Source organism: Centroberyx gerrardi, chromosome 4 (assembly GCF_048128805.1).
Source record: "Centroberyx gerrardi isolate f3 chromosome 4, fCenGer3.hap1.cur.20231027, whole genome shotgun sequence".
Lineage (NCBI taxonomy): Eukaryota > Metazoa > Chordata > Actinopteri > Beryciformes > Berycidae > Centroberyx > Centroberyx gerrardi.
This window is the reverse complement of record NC_136000.1, coordinates 27,908,015-27,935,654: the sequence shown is the minus strand read 5'-3', so window position 1 is coordinate 27,935,654 and position 27,640 is coordinate 27,908,015. Positions and strand designations below refer to the sequence as shown.

Sequence of the window (27,640 nt, the reverse complement as noted above, 5' to 3'; positions counted from 1 at the left end):
TTTTATAGCCTCATAGCACAGAATAACCAAAATATATCTGCGAGGGTTTAATTTGGTTGTTAATCAGTACCAATGACTTAACTGTTACTTTACCAGGTGCTGAGATTTCTGGTTTTCAAAACTCACTTTCTGGCCCGTAATCTGTTTTGGAGCAGAATCTCTCAAGCTATTAGCATTTCAAGACACTTTTAAGCTACGAAGGCTCAAAAACCTCATTCTCAAGCATGACAAAGCAGTCATATATTACAGTATCTTGCATGGCTCACTAGTTTCTGTTGGATCTCTGCTCTAATTAGCTAGCTAACTCCTCTCTGTTGTGAAAATGTGCCTTATTTTTTGTGTCAGCTACAGTCCACTGTAATTCAAGGGGATGGGGGGAGGAGATACGTTCTATCGATGTTGTTGCAAATCCTACTGCTCACCAGTAGAGGGCATAAATTACTTAACACCTCTTTAACATCCTGTGTGTTTTCCTCCTCTGTCTTAGTGCTCAGGAGCTTGAACTGGAGGACACACAGAGTCGACTGCAGCAAGACCTACGACGCAGGATGGCTATAGATGGTAGGGGCTGGACACACACACACACACACACACACACACACACACACAGTCTGATAGTCACACACTATAGTACGTATGATTTATCCTCCCTCTTTCCGTGTACTCCAGACACAAAGAAGAGCGCCTCTGAGCTGCAGGAGGAGCAGGCGATCCTGTCGGAGATCATGCGGACGGTGGAGAGACGGGACACGCTGGTCTCTCTGCTGGAGGAGCAGAGGCTGAGGGAGCGGGCCGAGGACAGGGACCTGGAGAGCCTCGTGCTGTCCCGGGGCTACGAGTTCCACTGGGCCCAGGGGGACGACGACCGCTGGGGGTCGGAAAAGCTGGAGCAGGAGCAATAGGCGAAGGGTGGAAAAGCACTGTAAGATTTTGTGAAGATTGCTAACACAAATTCATAGTTTTTCCGTTGGTGTGTTCTCACAAGGCTACTACTGTAATGTAGAAAATTCGGTGAGGGTGGAGATGTTGTTCTGCAAGAAATCATAGTGTTCGTCCACCCTCAAGAGCAGGAGGGTGAAGGTTACGTTGGCCTCACTTTGTTCTGGAGTGCTGAGTTCAGGGACCGGGGAAGAATGGAGAGCTAATAACTTCCTTTACTGCCACAAGGGTTAATAACTTGCTACTAATATATTTGACCCTTTTGGTCACAAGTGTAATCTGTCTTGGCACAATCTGACACTGACCTGGAATCGGATGTGAAAATGCTTAACCACTTTACTTATAATGTGACCAACTACCTTGTAAATGTTTGCACACCTCATAAACCAAGTCCACTGCCTAAGCAACAACCACTTTATACGGTTGCTTGCCTTATTTAAGTGGAATTGGTGTGATATATTTGTTATTAACGTATAACACTTTGTTAGTCCCACTGGATAGCACATGGAGCTACTTAACACTTATCCTGCAGATTCAGTCTTTTGCACAGTGTGAATAGATTTTAATTTGTGTCACAAAGACCAGAGGAGTGCTTTATGCAGTGCACTGTTTGTCACTTTGTAGCTTGTGTGTGTGTGTGTATGCATGCTTGTGAAGGAGCATTACAAGTAACATTAATGTATGTATTTATGTCCACACACACACTAATATACACACAGAAGAAGCACAACTGCAGTGAAGTAGAATCATAACTGCCAGATATTTCTAGTCAACCGGTAAGAGACATCTGTGCCTTTGCCAAGCTGCAGAACATTTCATCGTTTTACCCAGCAAAGTCCTTAACTCATCCATCTGTGACTAACATATTATTAATTAAACTGTGATTGTTTCATGCTGTTAATTTAGTGATTCCTGGTTTCTTTAACTATGGGCTGCGAGCCAAAACGGCTGGCTTTACCTCTGATGGGTTCCCATAATGTGTTTACATGAGTTTGGATCCCAGGACAGGAAAACCAAAGTTCTCATTTGGGTCCCGGGCTGTAAACCCAGCTGGAACCCACGGAGTAATTTATTTGCGTTGTGAATGAACTAACACTCAAGTCAATATAAGTTATGGGGTCATGTTAAAACTGTAAACTGGCATGTGTGTTCTGTTTCTATGTGTTTAGGTTTTATGCTGCATAAAGTGTTTTATGTTGAAAAAAGAGTTTTCTTTAATAAAAAAAAATATGAATTTAAAACGTGAATGAGTACTGCAGTTACTTATTGTTGTTGACTAACCTAAAACATACATTCATACATACACACGCACAATAGGCCTATCTATTGTTGTGTAACATCACATATAGTAGTGTTAAATTAAAAATAACATAAGCCAGTGGTTCCCAAAGTGGGATCCAGGGACCCCCAGGGGTCCTTGAGTGTATCCCAGGGGTCCCCAGCAAAATGGTGAATGGTTTAATTTTAGTGTTGTTAATTTGCTAGAAGTTAGCAACACAATGACAGAGTGTGTAAGAATGTCTTATACATGATGATAGACAAGTGTAGAGAGGTTTCACTCTCTACACTGTTATCTCCCCACCACCTGTAGGCCAGACATACATTCTACTCTAATATCTGATAACAAAAGTATTTTCAGAATGAGGGCCTTGGTCAAAATGTTTATCCTGATGACAGACACACATTGGGCTTGGACCCCTTAGTTCAGGGACACTGACACTCAGCTGATTTATTTAAATAATAATAGTATTTTCCAATACAAATATTTATACAAATATTTCCCATATAAATATTAATGATATATTATGTATAAACGCACACCTATGAGGGCATCACAGTAAATGTTGTTATTAATGATATATTATATAAACAAACAGACCTATCACCAAGCAGTTAATTTAAATATGAATGCACTAATGAACGCCACTATTGATAGCCTACTTACTGTATGTGTCGCGTAGTTGAAGAACTATATTACTTTGCGGAAGATTATTTCATTTTTTTTGTATTAATTTAATTATCTATTAATAATACAATGATTCATTATGTGTTAATATAACGGAGTGTCACACTATGCTGAATAGCGCCTCGTAGCTGTGGCTTATTGCTTAAAAATACTTTCTGTCGCTTCAACGTGAGAAACAAAAATGTGTTTAATTCATGTGGGACATCGTGGGACCTTCTCACTCCACTCCAGCTCTACTTCTGAACCCGACAGCACCCCGGGGCTCCGGGTCAGCCTCAGCCTCCTCTCCCGGCCCTCCTCCAGAGAGGAGGGGCCAGTGAATCCTGCCAACTTCGGGAGAAAATGACTGGAATTCCGTTTCCGCTTTCGGGAGTGGACAGTGATTTTTTTTTTTTACGTGACTTCTACATAACTTTCCGCATCAACTCAAGTTGTTTTGTGACATTTATTCGTCGACTCGGATTAAGTTTCGCCGATGGCTTCCTCGCCTCAGAAATCCCCGTCTTCTCCCAAATCTCCGACGCCCAAATCCCCTTCTTCCAGAAAGAAAGATGACTCCTTCCTGGGAAAACTTGGTGGAACTTTGGCAAGAAGGAAAAAGGCTAAAGAAGGTAAATAGCTAGCAAAAATAACGGGCCCAAACTACCACAACTTTCGTAAGCTCGTTTTTATTGAAGAAGAGAAGAAGACAATACGATGTTTTCGTACAATATTTAAACTTTTACAACATAACCGACATCAATAGCTTACGTTTTAGCCGCTCGTGCACTGGGCACCGTAGGAACCACTGGCAGGCTAATAACCCCATAACTATTACGCACATTCATTTTAGACAACACTTTTAACACCGGTAATTCAGCATTGGGCATAGGTTTATTACACCGAAACACCCCAGCTACAGCGTGTGTGTTTCCATGTGTGTGAGTTTGTGTGGCCGCGGGCTGTGTCTGTATCCATGTAAGGTATTGACTCCGCCACAAATGTAATAAGTGAGGAATGAGCCGTGAGTAAACACAGGCCCGTCTGAGGCTGGAGGCTGGAGGCTGGGCCCAGCAGCAGCACTCACACACAGCACCCCTCCCTGCTGCTCACACCGCTCACACCTCACTGAATATATATGAATATGACAGGGGAATGAGGTTTTTAACTGTAGTCATAATCTTATTTAGTTTGATGATGCCTGCAGGGAAATTGTCCTTGCTTTTCCCCCTCCTCAGGGAGGTCAGAGGTCAGGTTCAGCTACAGAACAGCAGCCCTGCAGCTGGTAGGGATTCAGTGTCTTGCTTCAGGACAGTTCAGCAGGGTGGAGGCTTGCCAACATAGGGGCTTGAACGTCTCTCTAACCACTAGGCCGCAGCTTTTTCAGTTTCCCATGAAGATTCCCGATTCCCTTTCTCACCCAGCGGCCTGATTACATTCACAAATAAAACCTGGCTATGTTGGACGTGCATATTTCACAACCAAGAATGTGCTGTACAATAAACCGATTCCAAAAGCCTACTTTTAGAAGCCCAGTTTTGGTTTATAACCATGCAGGGCCCCCCCAAAGCACCAGGCTTTAGCGACCTTGACATTCATTGTTAAAGGCCAGGTTTTATCGTGGAATGAGAAAGGCCTCTTTCAGATTGGATGATTAGTTTGTGTCATCCCGGATACTGTGCCACAGCTGAGCCCCCGTTTTATGTTTTTCTTCGTCCGCGGCGCATGCACGCAATCACATTACATTCACGCATGCTGGCTCGCGTTCACCAAGTCAAACACACACACAGAGACACACATACACACACTCTGGCAGTGGCAGTGTGTAGGATGTCTGCAGTGTGTCCCATGATTTGATGGAAAGCCTGGGCTGGTCTCTCTTGTGTCGAGCATTGATTAAATTTAAGTCCCTCTGACGTTTATGATGGTGGCTGCTCATGCCGGGGAGAGAGAAAGGAGCCTTGAACGGGACTAACGATTGGACAAGAAGGGAAAAAAGGGGGGGGGGGTATAGGATGGAAGGGGAAAGGGGGGGAGAGAGCTATAGGATGGGGGAGAGATGGTAAGAATGGAGAGGAGAGAGAGAGAGGAGAATGACTTAACGTGAGGTCAGGAGAAAAAAGCTTATACGTTTTAGCTGCATCACTATTACTGGGTTTGACAGAGAGCGTTAGCCGGGGCTTTGCACCGCATAAGGACGGACACCAGCTGTGTGCTGTGGACATAGAGGGCAGGGACAATATATAAAGCGGAACAGATAGTACAGAATTCTATATCCGCTGTGGAAATAGAGCAAATATAGAGTGTTTTAAGGTGGGGGTCAGGCCTTAGTTCAGCCTGGGACGGGGGAGAGCTGGAGCTGCTAGCCAGGGGAGGATGCTGGAGGCTGGGGGACGGAGACTGAGAGACATGGGCTGTGGAGCGCTCTGCCCTCCAGGTAGGACACGACGGCGGTGGCTCTTTCATCACATGTAGCCTCACACAGATAAGTGCGCTCCAGGGCGACGTGTCTGCGTGATGTGGCTTTTTTTGTTGTTTAACCAAGTGGATAGAAAGGCATTCTGCTTTACGACACCGGCTAGGAGGGGGAGGAGTGATGCGCAGTAAGGTCCAATGCAGGACGCGGAGGACGCTCGTGTTGTTTTCTATTCAGTCTGCTTGTATTGTCAACAATTCCCTGGTAAGTCACATTAACACAGAATATATTCAAAGTGAAAATACAGATGAGCAAATACATTTTTCATAGTATTACCTGAAATGAAGTGAAATCAAATCATGACAACACGTAAGTTTTTGTCTCTTCTTTGAAGTTCACACACCGGACTCACAGCTGACATCCTGATATAAAAGCATAGCTGGTAACTAAGGTTATCATATCTCATCTTAAAGTTATATTTCTCCATACCTACCATACTTTCTCTAACATCCAACATATGTTTCTACATGTGCTCACCCTAAAATAGCACAAGGTTCAGTTACAGTTATATCAGATCCTGTTAATTGGTATGGTGTGGATTTATAGCACCCATGCCCCAATATGAGTTCATGAATTTCCAACCATATACAGTCTATAAAAGGTTTCGACCCCCCCTTGCCTTTTTGCACATATTCTTTCAAACGTGAATGGAAAGCGAAAAAATGTGTGTGAAAGTGTAAAACTCGAATAACAGAAAATCCTTAGTTGTAAATGTATTCACCCAAAATAAAATGTTGAACATTTTGCAACATATATAATTCACATCCAGTCTTTAGGTTATAGTAGAGTGTAGTGTGCTTCAGAGTGCTGCAGCACAGTGTGAAATACCTGCTTCACTTATGGATGGCATTTGACTCAAAGAAACACTATCATCTCTTCATCACTGTATATAAAGGTACAGATGGGTCACTTTCAACTGGGGGTTTGTGCCCAGTGTTTTCATCGACTTCCATAGTAAAATTAGAGAAGAGAAATGGCCCTGACATATTAGCTGCCCCCGCCGTCCTCAGTGATGTCACTTGATTGCTTTAATTTTGTAAAACTACTCCCAAACGTCACATTCTGACACGCAGGCTACAAGCCGCAGCAGTGCCATCCAGATAATAATTTTGTTCAATTTTCTGTGTCATACCTTTCGAGAGCTGAGAGTGCCTTATTTGCAATTACTTTGTGTTCAAGGCAAAGCCTGATGGGGAACCTAAGGTAGAAAGCGATGGGAGTGTTCTTGGCACCGGGTTGGATCGGATGTTGGATCCAGCGGACTCGGTTAGTGGTGGTTATGCGCGTGTCAAATTATTCTTTTAAAGAGGAAAAAAACTGAGGCATGTGTCACTCTGTCGGAATATTCTCATACACCTCTGTGTGATGCTCAGTGTGTGTGTGTGTGTGTGTGTACGTGCGCACATAGACGCAAGCACTTGTGGATGGTGTTGATTAAGAGGATGTTGCCCTGGTGAAGGCAGAGAAATGCGCAGGATGTTCACTCAATGCCTCTAACACACACACACACACACACACACACACACACACACACAGTGATCACTAATGATCAAGCCTCCTCAGGTATCTGACACACTGAGAAGAAAGGCATGCTGGGCCTTTATAAAGCCTGCTGGGAAGCAGGAAGCAACACTCGTCTCTATTTGTCTGACGTCAAGCGACTCTCAACGGAGGGTCTGCTGAGGGTTGTTTGAGGAATCAAGGGAGCGTTTAGAGAGCCATCCAGACTACGGCTGAAAACTACTAGGGGTTGTAATGCTGGCAAACATTCTGTCTTTGTCCCTGTACTGTTCTATTAATGTTCTGCACTTGATGTACCAGTTTTCCAAATGATTGGCCTTTTAAGTGGCCTCACAGAAAGACAAATCGTACAGCTTTGTTCTGGCTACATCTGGTTACACATCTGACTTGGACGGTATGTGTGTGTGTCTGTGTGTTCTTGTATTTCTATACTTATGAGGACCAAGTGTCCTTACAAGGACAGAAAGATGAGGAAAATCCTCCAAAGTGAGGATATGTTGCTGCTCCTTACTACTTTAAGGGCCTTTTTTAGGTTTAGGACTTGGGTTTAGGGTTAAGATTAGAATTAGGATTAGGTTAGGGGTTAGGGAATGAACGTACGTAATGAGTGTTCTTACAAGTACTGTAATTCAAATTTGTGTGTGTGTGTGCTCATGCCCACATGTGTGTGTGTATGCCAGATTTAACTGTACTTTTAAATTCTAGATGTGGCTTACAAATACAGTATGTCAAAACATGATTTGTGGGGATATTCCAACTGGGAAAAGTAAATTATAAAAGAATAGGGGTTAGAAATAGGATAGGGTTAAGGTTCGGGTGGCACCAACGCTGATACGCGATTGGCTACCGATGGGCAGCCACAGGCAGCTGACTTTTCCCTCGTAAACAAACAAGGATCAACATCAGCCAGTGTTTCTGTGGTTGTAGAAAAATGGATAGACTTCCGGTCTGGTTTCTCAAGCCGACCAGTTCCTTGGCTTGCTTACTGTGTGAACACATGGTTTTAGCATTTAGGGTTAGGATAAGGGTTGAGAAATCATTGAAAATGATTGGTCTCTCCTCATAAATATAGTTGTCTGAACTTGTAACTGTGTGTGCATGTGTGCTTTTACTGCATTCATGCCTGCGGGCCTCAGGGTGCATGAGGTGCGTGATCTAAATGTAATTTGATGTAATGTCTGTATTCCTTTCTTCCAGTGTCTGAGCTTCAGGAAGAGGGAATAAATGCCATCAACCTTCCTCTCAGCCCTTCCCACTATGAGCTGGACCCTGAAGACACCATGCTAGGTATGCCGCTACACTCCCAGTCCCCGATAGATGTAAATGTCACACAATGTTAGCCCTCCATGCAAAAACACATAGGACATTTATTGTTGGCTGATGCGTCTTTTAAACTATACACAACTAACTCCAAGAAGGGCACAGTGAAAAGATGTGTGTGAGCGCATGTGCACACACACACACACACACACACACCCTTTTCTTCAACCTTATCAAAATGACAGAGCTGTGCTTGTGCAAGTGATTTACATGTTTGCCCTAAGAGACACACAACCAACAAAAACAAACTCTTTTAGGTTTTGACAGCTTTAGATGCAGTGTAAATCTAATGTGAGTTGAACATGACCCCATAGCGCACAGAGACCATTAAAAGGTGGAGCAAACAGGAGTTGTTTTACAATTGTAATACATTTACTGTATGACAACCAACCCCGCCTGACCTCCTGAGCTACATTTTTATCTAATAGTTCGGTACACCATGATTTGATGCAGCAAATAAAAAATAACCTTAAATTGCAGCTATCAATATTTTGTACATCACAGAATGTATAGAATATATTACAATTAGTAACTCATTTTGTATGAAGACATTTTGTGTTAATTGTTAGAACCAAACTGTTTTAAGGGAAAAAGTTTATGTGGCAGCTATGATATTATCTGGCATTTCTTTGAGAACATCTTCATGATACTTATTTGTGTTTACATACAGTATATTAAATATACTTGAGTATAATGCTGAAGCACTCTGGCAATGTAAGGCATTTACAGTGATCAACAAGCACCTCTGTCATACATATCCATCCCTTTTTCAGATGAAGCCCTGTAGTTAATAACCAATGACCAATTGAATGAGTGACAGGTGTGTGTTGAATTTTGACTATAATTACACTATCAGTTCAGTTATTACATGTTTGAAAACTGAAACTTTCAGCCTTTCTCATAAAGTAATAAAATCCAAGTATATAATAATATTATGTTAACAGGAAAACAGTTATTACATTAATGCTAGGCAACTTTTACATTATTTAAAGTTATTAGATTAATAGGATTGCAGTATGGCTAAAAAATGTTATTATAATGTTATATATATATATATATTATATATATATAACAAATATAAAATAAAATCATCCGTTACCCAGCAATGAACCTGGAGCAGGTTTGTGGAGCTAACTTGGCTGCCACTGAATGGCAAAATACTGTCTATGGCTCTGGCTATAATTATGTGGTGTGCTTATTATGCCTTGTTTGGTATTCAGTAATCTCATCATTTCACTCTAGCACTTGGGGAATAGGAAATAAATTAGACTTTTTGGGGGTGCAAGGTTTCTCCACGACACTGAAAAGATGTTCTTCTGTTTGTGCTTTAGTTCTTGGCCGACTTCTGTTGCTATTCTCTCAGTATTAGCCCTGACAAAATGTTCCTCTTCAGTTTTGACCTTTACCCTTTTTTCACGCTTCCATTAGAGGAGAACGAAGTACGCACCATGGTGGACCCCAACTCCAAGAACGACCGCAAACTGCAGGAGCTCATGAAGGTCAATAGGTTTTCATTTTTTTATATATACATATTTGGATGTCTTATCTCTGTTGGGCTATTAATCAAAGAATCCATAAAAACATCTATAATTTATCTAAAAGATACTGATGATTCCATACAAAGGATACATGACCATTCATAAAGTTATGTCCACATCAAAATGCATAGTTATAAGTTATTATACATCAGTTGGCTACTTATTTATGGGGGCTTCACAAAGCTTTGATCACCTTTAAAACCTTTGCTGATTGTGGACTAATTCTCTGAAGTGTGTATGATCTGTGTACAGATAAAATATAAAACTTATGTCCTTTGTTGTGCGTGATTAAAAGATACAAAAAATATACAAATTTGAACGATGTCCAAGACATACGGTCAGGCTGAAATTGTAAGTTAAATTTTAATTCAATGTATTAAAACCCAAGAAATTCTTTCAATAAAAACTGTATGACTAATTGTGTTAAACTTTAATGTTTAAGATGATTTGCACATGACAACGCACACCAACAGTTCTTTGCAGTGCCTTCGGAAACTATATATTCCCTTTTTTCCTCATTTGTGGTGCTACATCCTGAATTGAAAATTGATTAAATTTTTGTCACTAATATACACATAACCAATAATGTCGAAGTAGATTTTTGTATTTACACGTTTTTACAAATTACTTAAACATGAAAAGCTGAAAGTTTTGAGTCAGTGTTCAACCCCTTGGCAGTGGCACTGCAAACTGAGTTAAGGTGCATCCAGATTCCTTTGAAAGTCTTTGAGATGTCACAACTTGATTGCAGTCCACCTGTGGCCAGTTCAACTGATTGGATATGACTCAGAACAAAATCCAGATGTCTATATAAGCTCTCATAGATGACAGTGCCTGTCAGCGCAGAAAGTTTACCATGAAGTGTAAGGAACTGTCTGTAGAATCAAAGACATAACTATGAGGATGCAAAGATCTGGGGAAGGGTATAAAACAATTTCTGAATTGTTTGGAGTTCACAAGAGCACAGAAGGCTGCATCATTTGGAAATAGAAAAATATGGATCTACCCAGACTCTTCTTACAGCTGGTTGTTGGACGACACAGAACAACCAGGCAAGAAGGACCTTGGTCAGGCAGGTGACCAAGAAGCTCTGGACCACTCTGACTGAAGTACTCCTGGTAAGAGTTCTCTTACCAGAAGGACATCAGTTAGTGCAGCACTTGAAAAATCTGGTCTGAGTGGCCAGGAGGAAACCGTTCCTGGTGAAAAAAGGCAGCCTGGAGTTTTCAATAAGGCAGTGAAAGACTCTGAGAGCATGAGGCAAAAGATTGAAACGAAAACTCTTCAGTCGTAATACAAAGGGTTGTGTCTGGCAGCAACTGCCCGCAGCTCATCGCCCAGGTAACACCACCCCTACTGTGCAGCGTGTTGGTGGCAGCATCATGCTGTGGGGGGGGGGGCTTTTCATCTGCAGGAACTGGGAGACTTCTAAGGATGAACTGAACAATGAATGGAGTCAAATAGAGGCGGATAGAAGGAGAACGTGCTTCGGAGTGGCAAAGACCAGAGACCCCGAGCATACAGCTGAATCAACACTGGAACGGCTTCAGAACAAGAATGTGAAAGTCCTTGAGCAGCCCAGCCAAAGCCCAGACTTAGAACCCATTGGAAATTTGTGACTTTAAGATAGCTGTTGGATGCTCCCCATCCAACCTGACCAAGCTTAAGCAAATGTGCAAGAAAGAATGGGAAAAAATCCCAAGATCCAGATCAAGAAGACCCGAAGCTGCAATCACTGCCAAAGGTGCTTCTAGAAAGTATTGGCTCGGGGCACTGAATACTTACTTAAGTGAGAGATTTCTCTATTTCATTTTCAATAAAGTTCAGTTCATCCTTAGAAGTCTCCCAGTTCCTGCAGATGAAAAGCCCCCCCCCCCCACCTCCCCCCCACAGCATGATGTATAAGCTGTTCAGACATGTTTTTACTTTGACATTACAGGGTATTTTGTGTAGATTGTTGACAAAAAATCTCACTTCAATCCATTGTGAATTCTGGCTGCATCACCATAAATGTCAAGGGTATTGAATTCTTAGTTTTGAAACGATATCACACAATAATCACCCACATAAAGTTTATTGCTGCCACAGTGTAAAGATGATCATACCAGGTAAAAAGTGGAAAAAGAAGCTTGTGGAAATTGATCATGATTAATTCTATCCCGGCTCTGCTACTGCATTTGTAGCTGGGTCAGCTGTGTAAAGACTGCTTATGATTACTGCCATTTCCAAAGAGTACCTTTTGGATTCATGGGCAAAATCGAACCATGCAGCACCGTTTTCTGCTTGTTCTTAGTATGATTCATCTGTCTCTGTTTGATATTTTGCCCATGTAGGTGCTGATCGACTGGATAAATGATGTTCTGGTGGGAGAGAGGATCATTGTGAAGGACCTGGCTGAAGATCTGTATGATGGACAGGTCCTACAGAAACTCTTTGGTGAGGAGTTGAACCAAACATATGGAGTTAATAGCACGAGTGTTGAGACAGTAAGCTAAACTTGGTCTTTAAATCCAAATTGCACTAGATTTCAGTACTGATCTTTAAAAAAGATAGATATTGAGTCGATATTGATGTTTATGTTTGCATGTCATTATCTTAGCCTGTCATTTGTGTTCCAGAAAAGCTGGAGGGGGAGAAGCTAAATGTGGCGGAGGTGACCCAGTCTGAGATCGCCCAGAAACAGAAGCTCCAGACTGTTTTAGAACGCATCAACGACTCGCTCAAACTCTCCACCAGGAACATTCGCTGGAACGTTGACTGTAAGGGACCTGATGATGCTAATACAGCATATATACCATCTCTACTATATTTTATATTACACATGACTACATAATGATGTAATCCATACTTTCTCCCATACTTCTCCTTCATACATTTTTCCCAACATGTTCTAGTGTTGAAATTGTCGATTGCAATATTGCATTGCATTGTGCCATTTTAGAGGTACTTTTTATTGCATATATTGCATGAATTTAGTAAAATTTTGTAAAATTCAAACCTTGATCTCCTTTCAGTAATTTTAAGACAAAGAATGGTCTAGCCACCAGTGATTTGAGAGACTTCTGAAACGCAATGTGCTGTTGAGTAAAAGTAATAAGAACAATGCAATAAAAACAAAAGTGCGAATCTGCGCAGTAGTGCATGGCTATGATGCGTACTGGATGATCAGTCATGAAAAAAATCAACCAATCAATCAATATGTTAAGAGATGCGGGCTAAAGGTTGGACTGCATTAAAAAATAGTCTAACTACACCAACATTTTACAGGTTGGGCTGCCGTTTAAAAATATAAATTACTAGGCATCTTATGGCTGTTTAGCGCCCTCACTGTGATCTATTTCTCTAAACAACCAGAGTGGCTCACTGAGCAGCAGAACGTAGCAAGATAATGATCCATGACGGTAGCCATAGAGTCGGTGTAGCAAGCTGGTGATCCGTCACTCCTAGACGTCATCCAGCAGGATCAGTAGCGATAAGAGCTCGGGCATTTCATGCCATGGGCTAAAAATAGAATACAAACAACTGTGACAATTTCACCACGTGTTAAGAAGACTGTAGAAAGTATGAGGAAGAATTAAACATGTTGGTTTACTTGATACTTGCAGATGTTGTACAGTATTGATTGTTTACTTAAATATGGATTAAATATGAAATATTTAAAAGAAATGGCTGCAACAGAATTGAAGGATAGATGTAGCATAGAGGCATGATGGTAGACTTCTCTGACGGAGACCACTGCACCATAAATGAAAATACAGTGGAATGCAGCTGTATTAATCCCGGCTAAGCAATTATTTTGAAGGAACGCAGTGACCTTATAAACAATTTGAAGCATTTCAAATGAGTCCTGCAAGAGAATCATCGGTTTACAAGGTAAAATAGTTGTAGCAGCTGATACCTGGCAATTGAACGTGACACTGCCCGGAATTTGAATGGGGTGCAGAATGTCACCTCAACCTGATCAGATCAGTCATATTAGCAAGTGCTAGTGAGCTCTATCCTAATCAATATCCTAATGAAGAATAAAGAAGGAAAGCTCTGAGCATGGCTTTCACTGTTCTCTTCATGCAAGCTTGTTTATTATCTCCACTGAAAGGATTTACGTCTGAATGTGCTTGTCTTGCCCGTTGTTGAGTTAATATGCTTCTTATTGAGCTGTGTGCCTTCGCATTGAGAACAGCGGAGAATGTGGCCATGCATGGCAATAGAGCTCTTCACCTCTCCCTTGATAGCACTCTTCTATCTGACACGGGGGGTAATGATAATTACCATCAGGCTCCCAGCACACTCTTGCCTTTTACTTATATCATTAGCCATAACGTACGTATGTGAGATACAAGAGTGGTGAGAGAGGGAAATGGATGGGGTAACGTGGCCAAAGAAGGAATTGACTGTATGAGTGAGGCAGAGAAAGAGGAGAAGATGGCAAGATAGAGGGAGGCAGGTTGTTGAGAGAGAGAGAGAGGGAGAAAGAGAGAGAAGCTTTAAGATAAGGTACGCAATTGATTTTGTTAGGGCAGTGCGGTAGAGAAAGTCTGTACCAGATGAAATTGATTCAAACCAAAGTAAAGATAATGTGAAATAGTTAAATGTGCCTCAGGTAAAAGCTTGTCCTTGAAAGCTACTTGTATGAAATGTCTTCATAAAATGCTAAAGAGCACATTGAATGATATGGAATGTAATTGATTTTGCTGTCTTTTTATTTGAGAAGCTTTTTTTTTTTTTAAATCAATTCACTTTTGTTTATCCCTGCTTTCGTCCTCCATTCAAAAGCCTTATGAAAACACTCATTCCTGATTCCTGTAACTTATTTGGATCCCCTGATCCAGCGAGGATCTAATAGGTTTCTAAAGGCTTTTAGCTTGCTCTTTGTAATTTACCATTGCCATGAGGCACAATCAAAGGCTTGCCTGGGCCACTTAATTGATTCTGATTGTTTGGCCATCTAAAGCTAAATCCTATTTGCTCAGGCCCATGATTCAGATGACTAAGGACATGTCATTCAGTATGTCTGATTGAATAGGTCCTTTATGGTTGACATTATACTACAGAGTCCCAGCAGAATTTAGCTGACTTGTTCTGTGGTTTTTCTGCACTAAGGCACAAATTTCCATGGCTTTTCTAAAAACATTTCAAGGCAACTTGTGGCATTTTCTGTGTATTTACAGTGAGGGTGCAAGATCTTGCCACAACACCTTAAACTGTAAATTCCTGTAGCGATGAAAAATGATAGCAAATATGTGCCTTGATATATGGCAGCCCAATGGCTAGAGCAAGGTATTCATATACTCAGAGACTCAATTTTAGATTTAAATACTCAAGAAATAGCAGTAAATATGGAAAATTGTGTCTTTTATTCAACAATACCATATAGTGGATAGTAAATGCCGATAATGGCATCTTTTTGTCAGTATTTATTTGGAAGTATCATTATTAATTGCTGTGTGCTTTATGGAGGCATTTTAGATTTCATGTGTGATATCAGCTAAAGTGGAGGCTCTACTGATTCCAGATACATAAAACACTGATGTACACAGAAATGGGACCAGCCTGAGCAAACTCATAAAGGTATTAAAAAACACCCAAATATAAGCTGGTGTCCAGAGGGTTAATAGCTCAGAAGTGTCAGAAAATGGCAGATAGGAAAAAGTGTGCGAAAGACTTTATCATGTTGTGCTTGTACCGCTATTGATCCACATGTTGATCTATGTCCAACCACTTGCATTTATTGATTTTTTTCATCTTTTATTATGTAATTGTTCTGTAATACATTTCTCCCTCTATTTCTCTCTGTTTCTCACACATAAGCGGTCCATGCTAAGAGTATAGTGGCCATCCTTCACCTGCTGGTGGCGCTGTCACAACACTTCAGAGCACCGATCAGATTGCCGGACCACGTTTCTATTCAAGTAGTGGTCGTCCAGGTGGGTTGCAGCAGTGGGTGTCCTCATCATTGAGAATCATTTTTGGCTTTCTTTGACCCAGTTTGTCATATCCTGTCTCGTTCACACTCGGCAGAATGAAATAACCATACATTGACACATTGCTCCCCCTTTCTGTCTTTCAGAAAAGAGAGGGCATCCTTCAGTCCAGACAAATCCAAGAGGAAATCACTGGCAACACAGAGTAAGTCTGCTCAGCTCACTTGTTTCTATGCCTCATGATGCATGCAAGCATTTTTAGGCAATGTAGACAGACATACATGCATACATGCTAATGAGGATTTCACTTGTTTATCACTTTACCAACAGTTACTTTTCTTGCTTTTGACATTTATCTGACACTCAGATAAGTGATTTACGCAGAATACAACAGTAGAATAAACTTAAATTCCTACATTGCCAACACTAGAAGAAACCAATAGTAAGGACTACAGCGGTCAAAGTCACAGCACAATAAAAGATGGAACATGTATTCCTCTTTACCGAGAATAGAAGTAGGGTTCATGACTTGAATCCAAGCCTCAGATACTGTATCTTACCTTCCACCAATAGAAATGCTTTCGATAGACTGTTTCTCTGACTATCTAATGGAAGAAATATTGTGCAGCGCTGAATAGCTAACCATTGTATCTGAGGAAAGGATGTGATGGCACCCTTAGTTGAAGCATTGGACAATTTGATACACACACATACACACACACACACACACAAACATACACACACACACACACCTTTTCTCGCTCCGAGGCAGTCCTGCAGGCTGACAGCAGCAGCAAGGGAGATAACGACAGGCCAGCACACACAAACTCACACATTTTGTCTTGGTAGATAGATACACTGTTAATAACACACACACACACACACACACACACAGACACACACGGCCACAGTGGAAACACGGTTATTACCACACTACCAGGACCACTGCCCAGGCCTGCCTGCCTCTGCCATCACAGATTACACCATGAACATGTGTGAGAGCGCTTGCGTGTGTGCGTGTGTGTGTGTGTGTGTGTGGGTGGGTAGGTGGGTGGGTTAGTGCCTGCCATTTCTTGCTGGCCTGCCTATTGCGATATCTCTTCCTCGGGGACACCCGCACTGCAGCATTCCCTACCCTCCAAAACCACCTGACCCCTTCCAACAATAATATCCTCCAAAGTGCTAACATTGTAACAAGACAAGGGAAGCATCCCATTCCCATAGAAAAGCTGCACGGATAGCGGAGGCACATCTTCATTCATTGTATTAATACCCAACAGTCTTTTCCTGCTGTTGAGATTATTGTATTGTGCTGCAGTATGTGGCTATTGCTGAGGTCCCAATGATGATGCCCCCTATTGTTAATGTTATTTGAATACCCCAGGTGTACCTCTGCTTATTGTTAATGAAATTATGATACCCTCGGTACATGTATTGTTCATAGTCATTCCTGTGAAATAATCCCTCCATTCTCTACATTCCTCTGTGATTGAACTGGAAGCACTTCTCTTTGATTATCTCTTTAGTTTTCTATGAATATTCAGTGTGTGAAATTGTCAATTACCACAACCGGCCTCTATTATATGCATTCGACTTATTCTTTGTCTCCCTCTTTTCCTCTGTCTTTTCCTTTTTTTTTTCCACTTTCCTATCTCTTCTTCTCAGGGCTTTTTCCGGGAGACATGGTATGTTCATATACAGATGAGGAGTTTTTGAGCAGCATTTATTTTGGAAATGTTCATGTTTTGATGACCCTTTTTTGATTAGTTATCTATGTCCTTTGTTCTCGGCAGAGCGCGATGCTTTCGACACCCTGTTCGACCACGCTCCAGATAAGCTGAATGTTGTCAAGAAGGTATAGAGGCTTTGCAGTCGCATCACAAATCTCCTAGCAACCACGCCTGGTTACAGCAACACAGTGATGGTTGACAGATGGATAGCTAGCTAACAAGCTGACATTGTCTATCTACAAAATCGATCAGATGTATCAGTGGCAAAATGATCAGTTCCCAGGCAAAAACATTAACCATGTCTATTCAATTCTGCTGAAAGGGCTAAGTCATAAGTTTAGAAACACAATCAGCTGTTTTGAGCCATTGTTGCCCAAGAGCTGAGGACTTCCAACAGAGGGTGTATTATGTCACCTGGTAGCCCTCTATTTTGTGTGTGTCTGTGTGTGTCTAACTGTCTCTCTGTCTATATGCATGTATTAGGGCATGTGTATGTTTGTGTATGTCATGTCTGTCTGTTACCGAGTTTGAGACTTGAGCCTTGATGACAGACATTTTCTTTGTCTTTCCTCAGACGTTGATCACATTTGTGAACAAACACCTGAACAAGCTCAACCTAGAGGTTTCTGAATTGGATACACAGGTATTGGAGACACTCACAAACACACACACACACACATGCAAATGTAGTAAAAAGCATAATACACATTGGTGATGAAGTAAGTCCTACACAGTATATCTAATATTGCACAATGATCCTTGAGTGCTGATATTTCACAATGATACAGTCACTTTTATGCAATTTAATATATGCCATTTGGTAGTGCTTTATTGAAAGCGCCTTTTAGTACATGAGTGCATACAGTCAAAGCCATAAATCTAAGAGTGTTACAGCCACACTCAGCTGGATGGGTTTGTCTGGGAATGGTGGAATGGCTTCTGTAACATTGACAGTAACAACAACATAACAACAACCTGACCATCTTATTATGTCATTTAATCTAGTATTGAGCTGTAAAATCGTAATCTTCTGAAAACAAGTGCAAAAAAAATATCTGCCAACAAGGTGAGGTAATTTCACTTGTTTCCAATGCAAATCAACTTGTTTCAATATTTTTCTTGAATCAAGTTTCATTTTCTCGATACAAGTGTTTCAAGATGATGACACTTGTTTCTAGGAAATTCCTGAAATGAGTGTAAATATTTTCAGACTGAATATGAGACTAAATGACTTATGGTGGACATTTCTTGCATTTTTTTTCTCTCGACAGTGCCCCACTGTTAAATAATAAAGGAAACACTGATATACAGCAGGCCTGGATAGCTGACTGTGCTGCACTTTAGTTTGCAGACGGTGTGTACCTGGTGTTGCTGATGGGGCTCCTGGAGGGATACTTTGTCCCACTCTACAACTTCTTCCTCACACCAGAGAATTTTGACCAAAAGGTAAAGTTTAATCATTTATAATCTGTACCCCTGAACTTGATTATTGAAATTATACAGTATTATAGCTACTGGAAAACTGGAAAACCTTGAGATCTTAAGTTTTTCAGCCGCAGAACCAAATAAGAAATTAAGGATTTCACTGTGGTATCCATGCTCATTAAAACATACAGCCACTGTTCTCATATGGGGAACCGTGACCAATTTGCTTTTCACCCATTTTGGGCTGTGACGCTCTCCACCGCAGATCAATGTAACACAATAGTGATTCAACCTATATCCAGTTCATGAAAACTTATATATTGTCTGTTCTAAACACCTGGTGTCTGGTAGCTCTTTCCTGGGAAAAATCCTCTGCTGCACAGGAAGTGATGTATTTTACATTTCCGGTTTGTTTGGAATAAACAGAAGAAGAACTGGGTAGTTAGCATGAGCAGTGATAGGCACCATGGCTGAACAGACAAAGAAAAGAGAAACTCAAACTGCATCAACAGAAAATCCAAGGTGAAAGACGAGACAGTCCCGCCCACACTGTTTGATTGACAGGTGATCTCTGGGAAGAGGAGTGCAGAAACACCACAGCAATGAGCGCTGAACAACAAAGATGGAGACTAAATGAATAAACAAGAATCTCGCTGATTACCACTGTAGCAAACCGGAGACTTAAGCATTGATACTGTGAACATGGTGGACGTTTCAGCACTGAGACACCAGCAAGAATCTATCGTCATACATTACATGGCTTGTATATTAAATAAGTCTTTGAGAACGGGCTAACTAAGCTTGGATCACTGACCAGGATCAATTGACCAACTCAAGTCATTATGATCTGAAAGACAAAACTGATTTTGATTGATCTGACAATTTAAGGGGGGATGAGAATAAATAGGATCCTCCTTGTTAACGTAGAACATGTGATTCATCCCACATGCTAACTTGAGATTTTAGAGGAAAAGTCTGGCAAAACAATGCATTACTTTCTCAGTATCGCACTGTTACATTTAAACATATTGTGTGCTGATTACTTTGACAAGGTTGATAAAAACCATTCCTGGCCCATGAATAGGAGGACTCTGTATTTCTTCTTACTCATAAATTAAAAATTGAAATCAATTTTACATCAGAGTTTATCTTCATACAGTATCTTAGAAGTGCTGTTCTGAGATCATTTTTAATCATGTGACGTGAACGGTGACCATAAATCAGATGATGACAAACATTCTTGACATCTTGTCCTGTCACTAAAGGCCATCTCTCGTTTATCTTTGATGATGTTGACAGATTTTTTTACTAGAGTAAGTCATTACTCTAGTAGAACCAACTACAGGAAACTACCCAAAAACGCTTATTGGTATAAGAAGACGGATGTTGACATCTGGTAGCCAGCAGTTCATCAAGCCTAACATAACAAGATGAACCAAGGGCAGACCGCAGTCAGACTGATGATCATATTTATTATCTATTTCTTCATGTGTTCTTAACTGGTATGAACACCAGAGAAGAACTCTACCTCTACCTCTCTTACCTTGCGGGATGTCAGGTTACCACCAAAACTGTTCGATGAACGAGCTACTTGTGAGTCCATGTGACTTTTGTTTACAAGCCCTTGTTCACTTGTAATTGGGCAGTGTGAACCTAAACGAACCAATACAAAAATGCAACAAAGTAAACTTTTCCACCATGATTCAGACAAAAGAAAGCAGAACTGTAAGTGTTGGCTCACCCCCAGTGATATAACGAGCTTGTCATGTGGGGATTTGCCAGAAACAGGGCTGTGACCCATCTTTGGTCCTGACCTACAGTTTAAGAAACACTCTCTTAAATCAATAGTCCATTTCTGAGGAGCCTCATGCACTCAGGGCCAGGACTCTCTTCTTTCAGTGGCTTGATAAATGCCATCCCTTCTCCCCAGAGCCCATTCAGTGCACAGCCATCCCTTTCCTCCATCGGCCTCTGTAGTACTACGGCATTCTGAACAGGCGATCTGCGGAGACACCACAGTAGCCTTTTGTTTGGGCCTTGGCCAGCGGGCCCTGCCAAGCTGCGAAGCAGAATGGGCATCAGTGCTACAATGCACACAATTACGCTCACACACACACACACACACACAGACACACACAGAGACACTCCTGGCCCGGAAGAACAGGCACCGGCCCCACAGCATCTGTAATCTCCTATTGCACAGGGAAACATTGGAGTGGCCGGGGGGCTCGGCTCTATTACTGTGTGTTTGTGAGAGAGGCGTGTAAGGGCCTAGAGGCCTATCGATGATACACCGGGGGTGGGGGGTGGGAGGGGTCTACAGTGAGGCATCAAGAAAGCAGTCCCGCATTTGCTCAATAGATGTCTACTCAAGGCTCATTCCCTCTACTTCTCTCTTACTGTATTAGATAGCCACGGTCATGCTTTTCACATAATAAGCCCTCGCCGCACACTGCTTTTAGCGCTTCACGGCATGGCAAGCGCGCACGCACACACACATACACACACGCATGCACACACAGATACAGTAGGCAGAAAATAGAAAATATCTGTCATCTGTTTCTATCTCCTCTTCCCCTTTTGATGCGTCTTCCCCCGTTCCTGCACTAAATAACTTCACTTTTCATATTGTTGACAACTCGGTACGGCCAAGAGATCCTTGCGCAGGTTTCCTCCACAGCACACAGCGTCTAACCTGCCGTCTTTTTGCAGAGGGATTGACTTACCCAAAAAATGCAGCTTACTTAGGCGATCAAAATGTTTCCACCTGCATATCAGACATTGTAGACTCCTGGAAAAGGTTTGCATGTTCTGAATAAGCGTCAGCTCTGTATTTCGGCATCGCTCATCATGCGGACCATCACTGTCAGCGTCCTGCAGAAACCTCATATCTCCAGAATGTGTATTATCAGGAAATGCGATAAAGTATAATATGCAATAAACCCTCTCTTCTCCTTTTATTCCTTTGCCGAAAATGCAGTATATTCTATTCTATTCTTGTCATTCAAACGTTTTTGACACAAGCAACAGTGTTGGCTGTCAATCCCCTGTAACACTGTTGGAGATGTGAGGTTTCTGAAGGACACCAGTGATATAAAGCTATTGATAAACGAGGGCGCAGAGTGTTTGTGCAGCTGCCGAAGGCTTATGGTCTTACAGAACAGAACAGAACAGTGTTTGCCCACATAGGAAGCTGTGGTAGCACGATTGAATTGACCCTGAGCGTATTGTGGGATTTATCGACCGGTTTCCACATTCTCTTATCACCGAGGAGTTGTGTGTGTGTGCTTGTATGATTTGTACCTGCTCACCTGTATCTGTATCTGTAAGGGTGAGCATGCATTTGTCTGTGTGTGTGCGTGTGTGCGGTTTATGCATGTGTACTTTCGTGTGCAAACATTTTAAACTCGCACATTAGCCAACATGCTTGTGTCTTTAGACTGTCCCTGTGTCCTGACAGCCTCGTCTGTCTCTCCGCAGGTCCACAATGTGTCCTTCTCTTTTGAGCTGATGCAGGACGGAGGTCTGGAGAGACCCAAGCCCAGACCTGAGGGTAGGACTCAAGTTTTTTAAAAATGAATTCATATGGAATTTCTGCTTTTCTGTGCAGAATTATGTTTGTTTCTGAGCCACAAATCTTTCTAGCAATGGCATTGTCTTGCTAGAATGTAAACCACAATTTAAAAATTACAAAGTGTAAATAATCTAATTTAGAAGAAAATCGAGCTAATATGATGTTTCATTTTTCTGCCCCATGATACGTATCGTCACATTTTTGTATTGCGATATATTGAATTTCGATACATCATCCCATCCCTAGTTTTTATTCAGAAAAATACTGAAAAAATCAGTTAAAGCAAGAACTGATTTATGTATCTTTTATGGATTTAGTTAGATAGGACTTGCCAATAGAACATAAGCTCTTTTCAGATCCTAATACAACTCAAAATTAAGAACATTACAAAAGTGAACAAGCTAAAAAGTTAAAAATATGCAAAAGTTCAAATCACATTTTTTTTCAGCTTTTAGCAAAAGAGTGTCATGTCTCCAGTGGGTTTCCAGTAGTCATATATATCAACAGCAGCAGCACAACCAATGCCTCTTCTAAGCTTCTGTGTAGCTGTGTTCACTAAAGGAAAGAAAAGGGCATCCGCTCTAGAGCAGGGGCAGGAACGTGACAGCCACGGTACGACCTGGACAAATTCTTCCCTAACAGCCGCTCTGGCTTACTGGACCATTTTGCAGACAAGATCCTGACACTCACTGGTTACATGCTCGTGCCTCTTCTCTCATCCCTCTTTCAGATATAGTGAACTGTGACCTGAAATCGACACTCCGCGTCCTCTACAACCTCTTCACCAGGTACAGGAACGTAGAGTGAGCACCAGAGAACACTTTACACGACGGACCACATGCTAAAGCTTATGAAATGTCTTCTATTTCTTATTATTTCTTATGGAGAAAAAAAAAGCTTTTACCTAAATGCATGCATCACAAGAATTTACTCGCTGTTGGATTATGTACCACACACAAATCTATAATGTTCCTGTATTTTTTTAATAACTGCCAAGACATTTTTTTTTTTAGCGTGTGTCACAAATCTATATTTGAGATAGATACTGTCTGTTTTGCTTTTATTGTACATTCGGCATTTCCATCCTGCTCTTCTATCATTTATGAACTAAATAAGATAAATGATACGTTTTGGCAAAGTTACAGAAGCCTTATTGTTTTTTCCAATTGGTTGTTATAAGATTTATATATTTTTGTCACCCCATATTAATATCATGAAGGGGCAATTTTAGATTAGCAAAACATCTTTTTATTGGGTAAACAAATTGTTGAACTGTATTTATTGTACATTTTGATACACTTGTTCTTGCGCTCGTTCCCAACACTTCATAACCATTTCATTTTTTTTCTACTCTTGTTTCATGTAATTCATAAGTGCCTTTATTTAAACTGGCAGCGCTCTGTATTGGTAACATGAATGCATGTGCTCCTTCACAGTGGTCTTGACCCTCTTGATCGTTGCATGCATGAGAAACTTGACCAAAGCTCTATTGTGTTCAAAATGTAATATCTGAATACAACACATAAAAAATGTCTTTACTCACCAGCAAATCGCTTTATGCAAAATCCCAGCCAGTCAATAGACATTATATGCTTTATGAATTAGAGACACATATGAAACACATTATTTATTATACGCATTACTATATATTTCACTCCTTTTCTGCACGACAAATGACAATTGACTGAATATATTGTATTGTTGGTTGTTTTGGGGGAACAAATTGTATTTTGTGTCCCATTCTTCAAGCAATCGTACTTCTTAAAGCAATAAATGCCGTAATTATCTGCGGTTTGAGCTGCCCACACACTCACTCTCATGTATCTATTAATGTTTTACCACAATTTCGACGTGTAACATTCAATAAAACATCCAAGTCTCTGAATGTGGCTGATTGCATTTTTTTTTTCCCTCCCTCAAAGGAAGCAGGGGAAGGAATGCTTTTCAGACAAAACAAAAATTGGGGTCAGATTGGTTCCAATTTTGCCCGCTCAGAAAGACAAGTGAAGTTTCACTACAATTTTCTGTTTTTTTTCCTTCTTTCAGTAAATTGAGATGGACTGTTGGAAAAGCTGCGGAAAAGCTTTTTAAACTGGAGCTGACCCCAACATAGACTGAAATAGATAGGAGGACAGTTACTGAATGGATGAAAAGGTATATTTTTCTCACACATTCCACAATAGCTTTTGAAAAAATGGGGGTAGAATTGGCGTGTGTGTGTGTGTGTGTGTGTGGTGTCTGTGTGTTTGTGTTGATGTATTATTAATTATACTTTGTATTCTTCTCTGTCGATACCCACGTACCGTATATTTCAAGGACACCGAGGTTCAGATGTTTTTGATTCCAGGACAAAGTGCTTCTGAACAATTTTTGTGAATCTACAGAGAAGTATTAGTATTGAAGAAAGAGTACATGTGTGTGTGTGTGTGTGTGTATAACAAGTACCTAAAATGTAAAGTATCAGTCATAGCTTGAGTGATGTCACGTATTTCAAGGAGTGAACCTTCAACAGGCCATTATTTCATCTTCATGGAGATTGTGTGTATGTGAGAGAGAGGTGTGTGTGTGTGTGTGCGTGTGCGTGTGTGTTTATGTGTGTCTACCAAGCGCCTAAAATGTAAAGTATGAGCAATGGTATTCGGTGATGTAACATAATCTTTCAGGGAGTGCACCTTCAGTCGGCCCTTACAACCTTAACATTTGTGTGTGTGTGTGTGAGAGAAAGTGATAGAAAGAGATGCATATGTGTGTGTATGTGTGTGTCAACTAAATGCCTGGAGCGCAGCTTTACATTCGGTACGAGTAACAGTATCCGGTGATGATTGCCCATCCAGATGCTCTCATGTCAGTTGCAACAGATCCTCGGGGATCTGAAATGACGTTAGGATCATTTCCTCTCCGCTCCCTCGTCCAGGGAACGATTCAGCTGCTCTAGTTATTACCTTGTTACATTGTTGTTATTGCATTATTGTTACATTGTCGTTCTGTGCGAGGGTCACATGGGGAGACGGAGCCGCATTCCTCTGATTGACTACACCACAGTAATGGAGCAGTGGACGAGCGCGGCTCCCGTTCGAGGGTTGGCAGTGTTACGTTTTTGAAAAGTTGAATCATTGTGTAATTTTGTTACAGAAGTGTAATGAGCCCAGGATATTTTACAAAAGTCACATGACTCACAAGTAGTTTGTTTATTGGACAGAGTTTTGGTAACCTGTCATCCCACCAGGTTAGAGATTTTGACTCCAGTCCCTCTAACTTTAGCTGAACATGATGGACTTGCTCTTTCTGTAATGTCCCTTCTCTGGTGGTCCTACCAGTAAAGAACACATGAAGAAGTAGCTGAATATGAGCATCAGTTGGGACCATATTTCCCCCATTGTAGCATCTCTCCACTGGTTGCCTGCCAGAATTGATTTTAAGATGTTATTGATCACTTCTAAGGCTTTGCATGGCCTGGCCCCTCGATATATTGCTGAAGTTTTGATCCCTTATTGTGAGCCTGTGTGCAGCTGCAGATCCTCAGGCAGGAACCTTCTGACTGTCTCTGTGTCCAGTTGAGGCTTATTTTGGCTTAACGGCCAGCTCACTTCACTTTCCACCACACATTATTGATAATAACCTAAATTTGTTATCAGTAGCGCAATCTATTGGATTATCCCATCTCCCCCAGTAATGTAATCCAATCACTTTCAGTTAATTTGGCCTCCTTGAATATGGCTTTTAGCACCTACAACTGTTATCAAACATTCTCCCATGATGTTTGTTAGAATATTTCAAGTAGTAGTCCAACAATAACCTATTTTTTCTCATTCAATAAGTAGTTTGTGGAACTTTGATGGTTGATTCCCACAATAGCCACCCATTCTAAAAATGTATGCACTTCTGTATGGCAGCAGGGTGGTGGAGGGAGGGAGACTGTCCTTCAACTGGAAGACACGTTCTGAAGTGTCTTTGAGCAAGACACTGAATCCCTACCAGCCGCAGGACTGCTGCTCTGTAGCTGACCCTGACCTCTGACCTCCTTATAGACAGGGGGCAAGAGAAAAGAGAAATTCCCTGCGGCGATCAATAAAGTATCACATTATTATATTACGTGGCATTTGATAAAAGGTTCGGCCATATAGCCAAATAATGTTTTGCTGGCACTCAACAAAGGTAATGTTACAGAGTAGAGCGGGATGGCTTCCTCGCTCATAACTGTATCGATGTTGCATGTTCGTGTGCCAACATGTCTCCCTTTCCTGTTATTTCAATCTTCTGGATGAATCTCACTCTATGTGACAGCATCGCTTTTCCATTCTGAGAAGAGTGAGAGAGAGACAGAGAGGAGATAATATAGAAATATCAGGTGAGAGTGATATCTCATTATGTATTTGTGTGTGTGTGTGTGTGTGTGCTCTCACAGCAACAGCTCTTGGATAAAGTGATAAGGGCCAGTACATATAGTAGCTACAAGGGCTTGTTACGTGAAAAATATGACGATCTAATGTAAGTAGGTCACATAAGTAGATCTATACTTTCAGTACAGCCATGAGATGAAGTACTCTCACATCGTACCTGTGAAAGTGTATTTTTGCTATAATCCCGGACGAGAGGTCGAGTCCAACTAATTGCTGGTTTGATCCCTGGCACAAACAGGCTGGTGTACGCTCAGTATCGACTTTATCAGGGACACCAAGCTAGTACCAGGTGAGACTCCTGCACCTTTTGCCTTCAGGACAGCCTGAATTCTTCAAGGCCTGGATTCAACAAAGTGCTGGAAACAATCCACACGGATCTTGGTCCATGCTGACTTGAAAGGTGTTCTACTTCTCATTGGACCAAGCAGCATTCTTCCATTCTTCAGTCCAGTTCTGGCGATCAAGTGTCCATACAGAAGTTGAGCGCAGCACGGTCTTCCGCTGCTGTAGCCCATCGACTTCAAGGTTCAATGAGTGGTATGTTCTGAGATGCCCTTCTGCACACCACTGTTGTTATTTGCATTCTTGCGGCTGACCTGTTAGTTTGAATAACCTGAGTCTTGACGTTCTCCTCTGACCTCTCTCATCATCGAGCCGTTTTTTGCCTACAGGACTGCTGCTGACTGGATGTGGGTTTTTTTTTTCAATCGTACCATTCTTCTGAGAGACTGGAACCGCTTCTTGTCCATTCTTACATTTAGTCAAACAGTAACTGAACCTCTCAACAGTTCTTCTTGAGGACCATAAACTAAACCAACTAATGTGTGTGTGCATAAGAGGGATGTGACAAA

General features: G+C 41.4%; 2 protein-coding genes across 2 annotated transcripts in view; both read left to right on the top strand.

The window, feature by feature from the left end:
- The window catches only part of mical2b (microtubule associated monooxygenase, calponin and LIM domain containing 2b), a 63,005-nt gene extending 60,848 nt beyond the window's left edge, over nt 1-2,157 (top strand). Inside the window, exons 30-31 of the mRNA XM_071914857.2 lie at nt 488-561; nt 670-2,157. Of these exons, the coding sequence (XP_071770958.2) occupies nt 488-561; nt 670-902 (307 nt within the window). The 3' untranslated portion in view covers nt 903-2,157. The remainder of the gene's footprint in view (nt 1-487; nt 562-669) is intronic.
- A 1,101-nt stretch (nt 2,158-3,258) lies between these two features.
- Nucleotides 3,259-24,274, top strand: parvaa (parvin, alpha a). The gene is made up of 13 exons (XM_071914862.2): nt 3,259-3,516; nt 8,079-8,168; nt 9,630-9,700; nt 12,073-12,175; nt 12,358-12,498; nt 15,548-15,663; nt 15,807-15,865; nt 17,326-17,345; nt 17,454-17,515; nt 17,965-18,033; nt 18,735-18,836; nt 22,296-22,368; nt 23,120-24,274. The coding sequence occupies exons 1-13, from the start codon at nt 3,381-3,383 to the stop codon at nt 23,194-23,196; spliced, it is 1,119 nt and encodes a 372-aa protein (XP_071770963.1). The 5' UTR covers nt 3,259-3,380; the 3' UTR covers nt 23,197-24,274.
- The last annotated feature ends 3,366 nt before the right edge of the window (nt 24,275-27,640 follow it).

Excerpts from the sequence above, each read along its gene's own strand:
- parvaa (XM_071914862.2), top strand. The coding sequence starts at position 3,381 with ATGGCTTCCTCGCCTCAGAAATCCCCGTCTTCTCCCAAATCTCCGACG. Across the intron at positions 12,176-12,357 it reads GGTCCTACAGAAACTCTTTG|AAAAGCTGGAGGGGGAGAAG; the intron begins GTGAGGAGTTGA and ends TTTGTGTTCCAG. Across the intron at positions 15,866-17,325 it reads GAAATCACTGGCAACACAGA|GGCTTTTTCCGGGAGACATG; the intron begins GTAAGTCTGCTC and ends TCTTCTTCTCAG.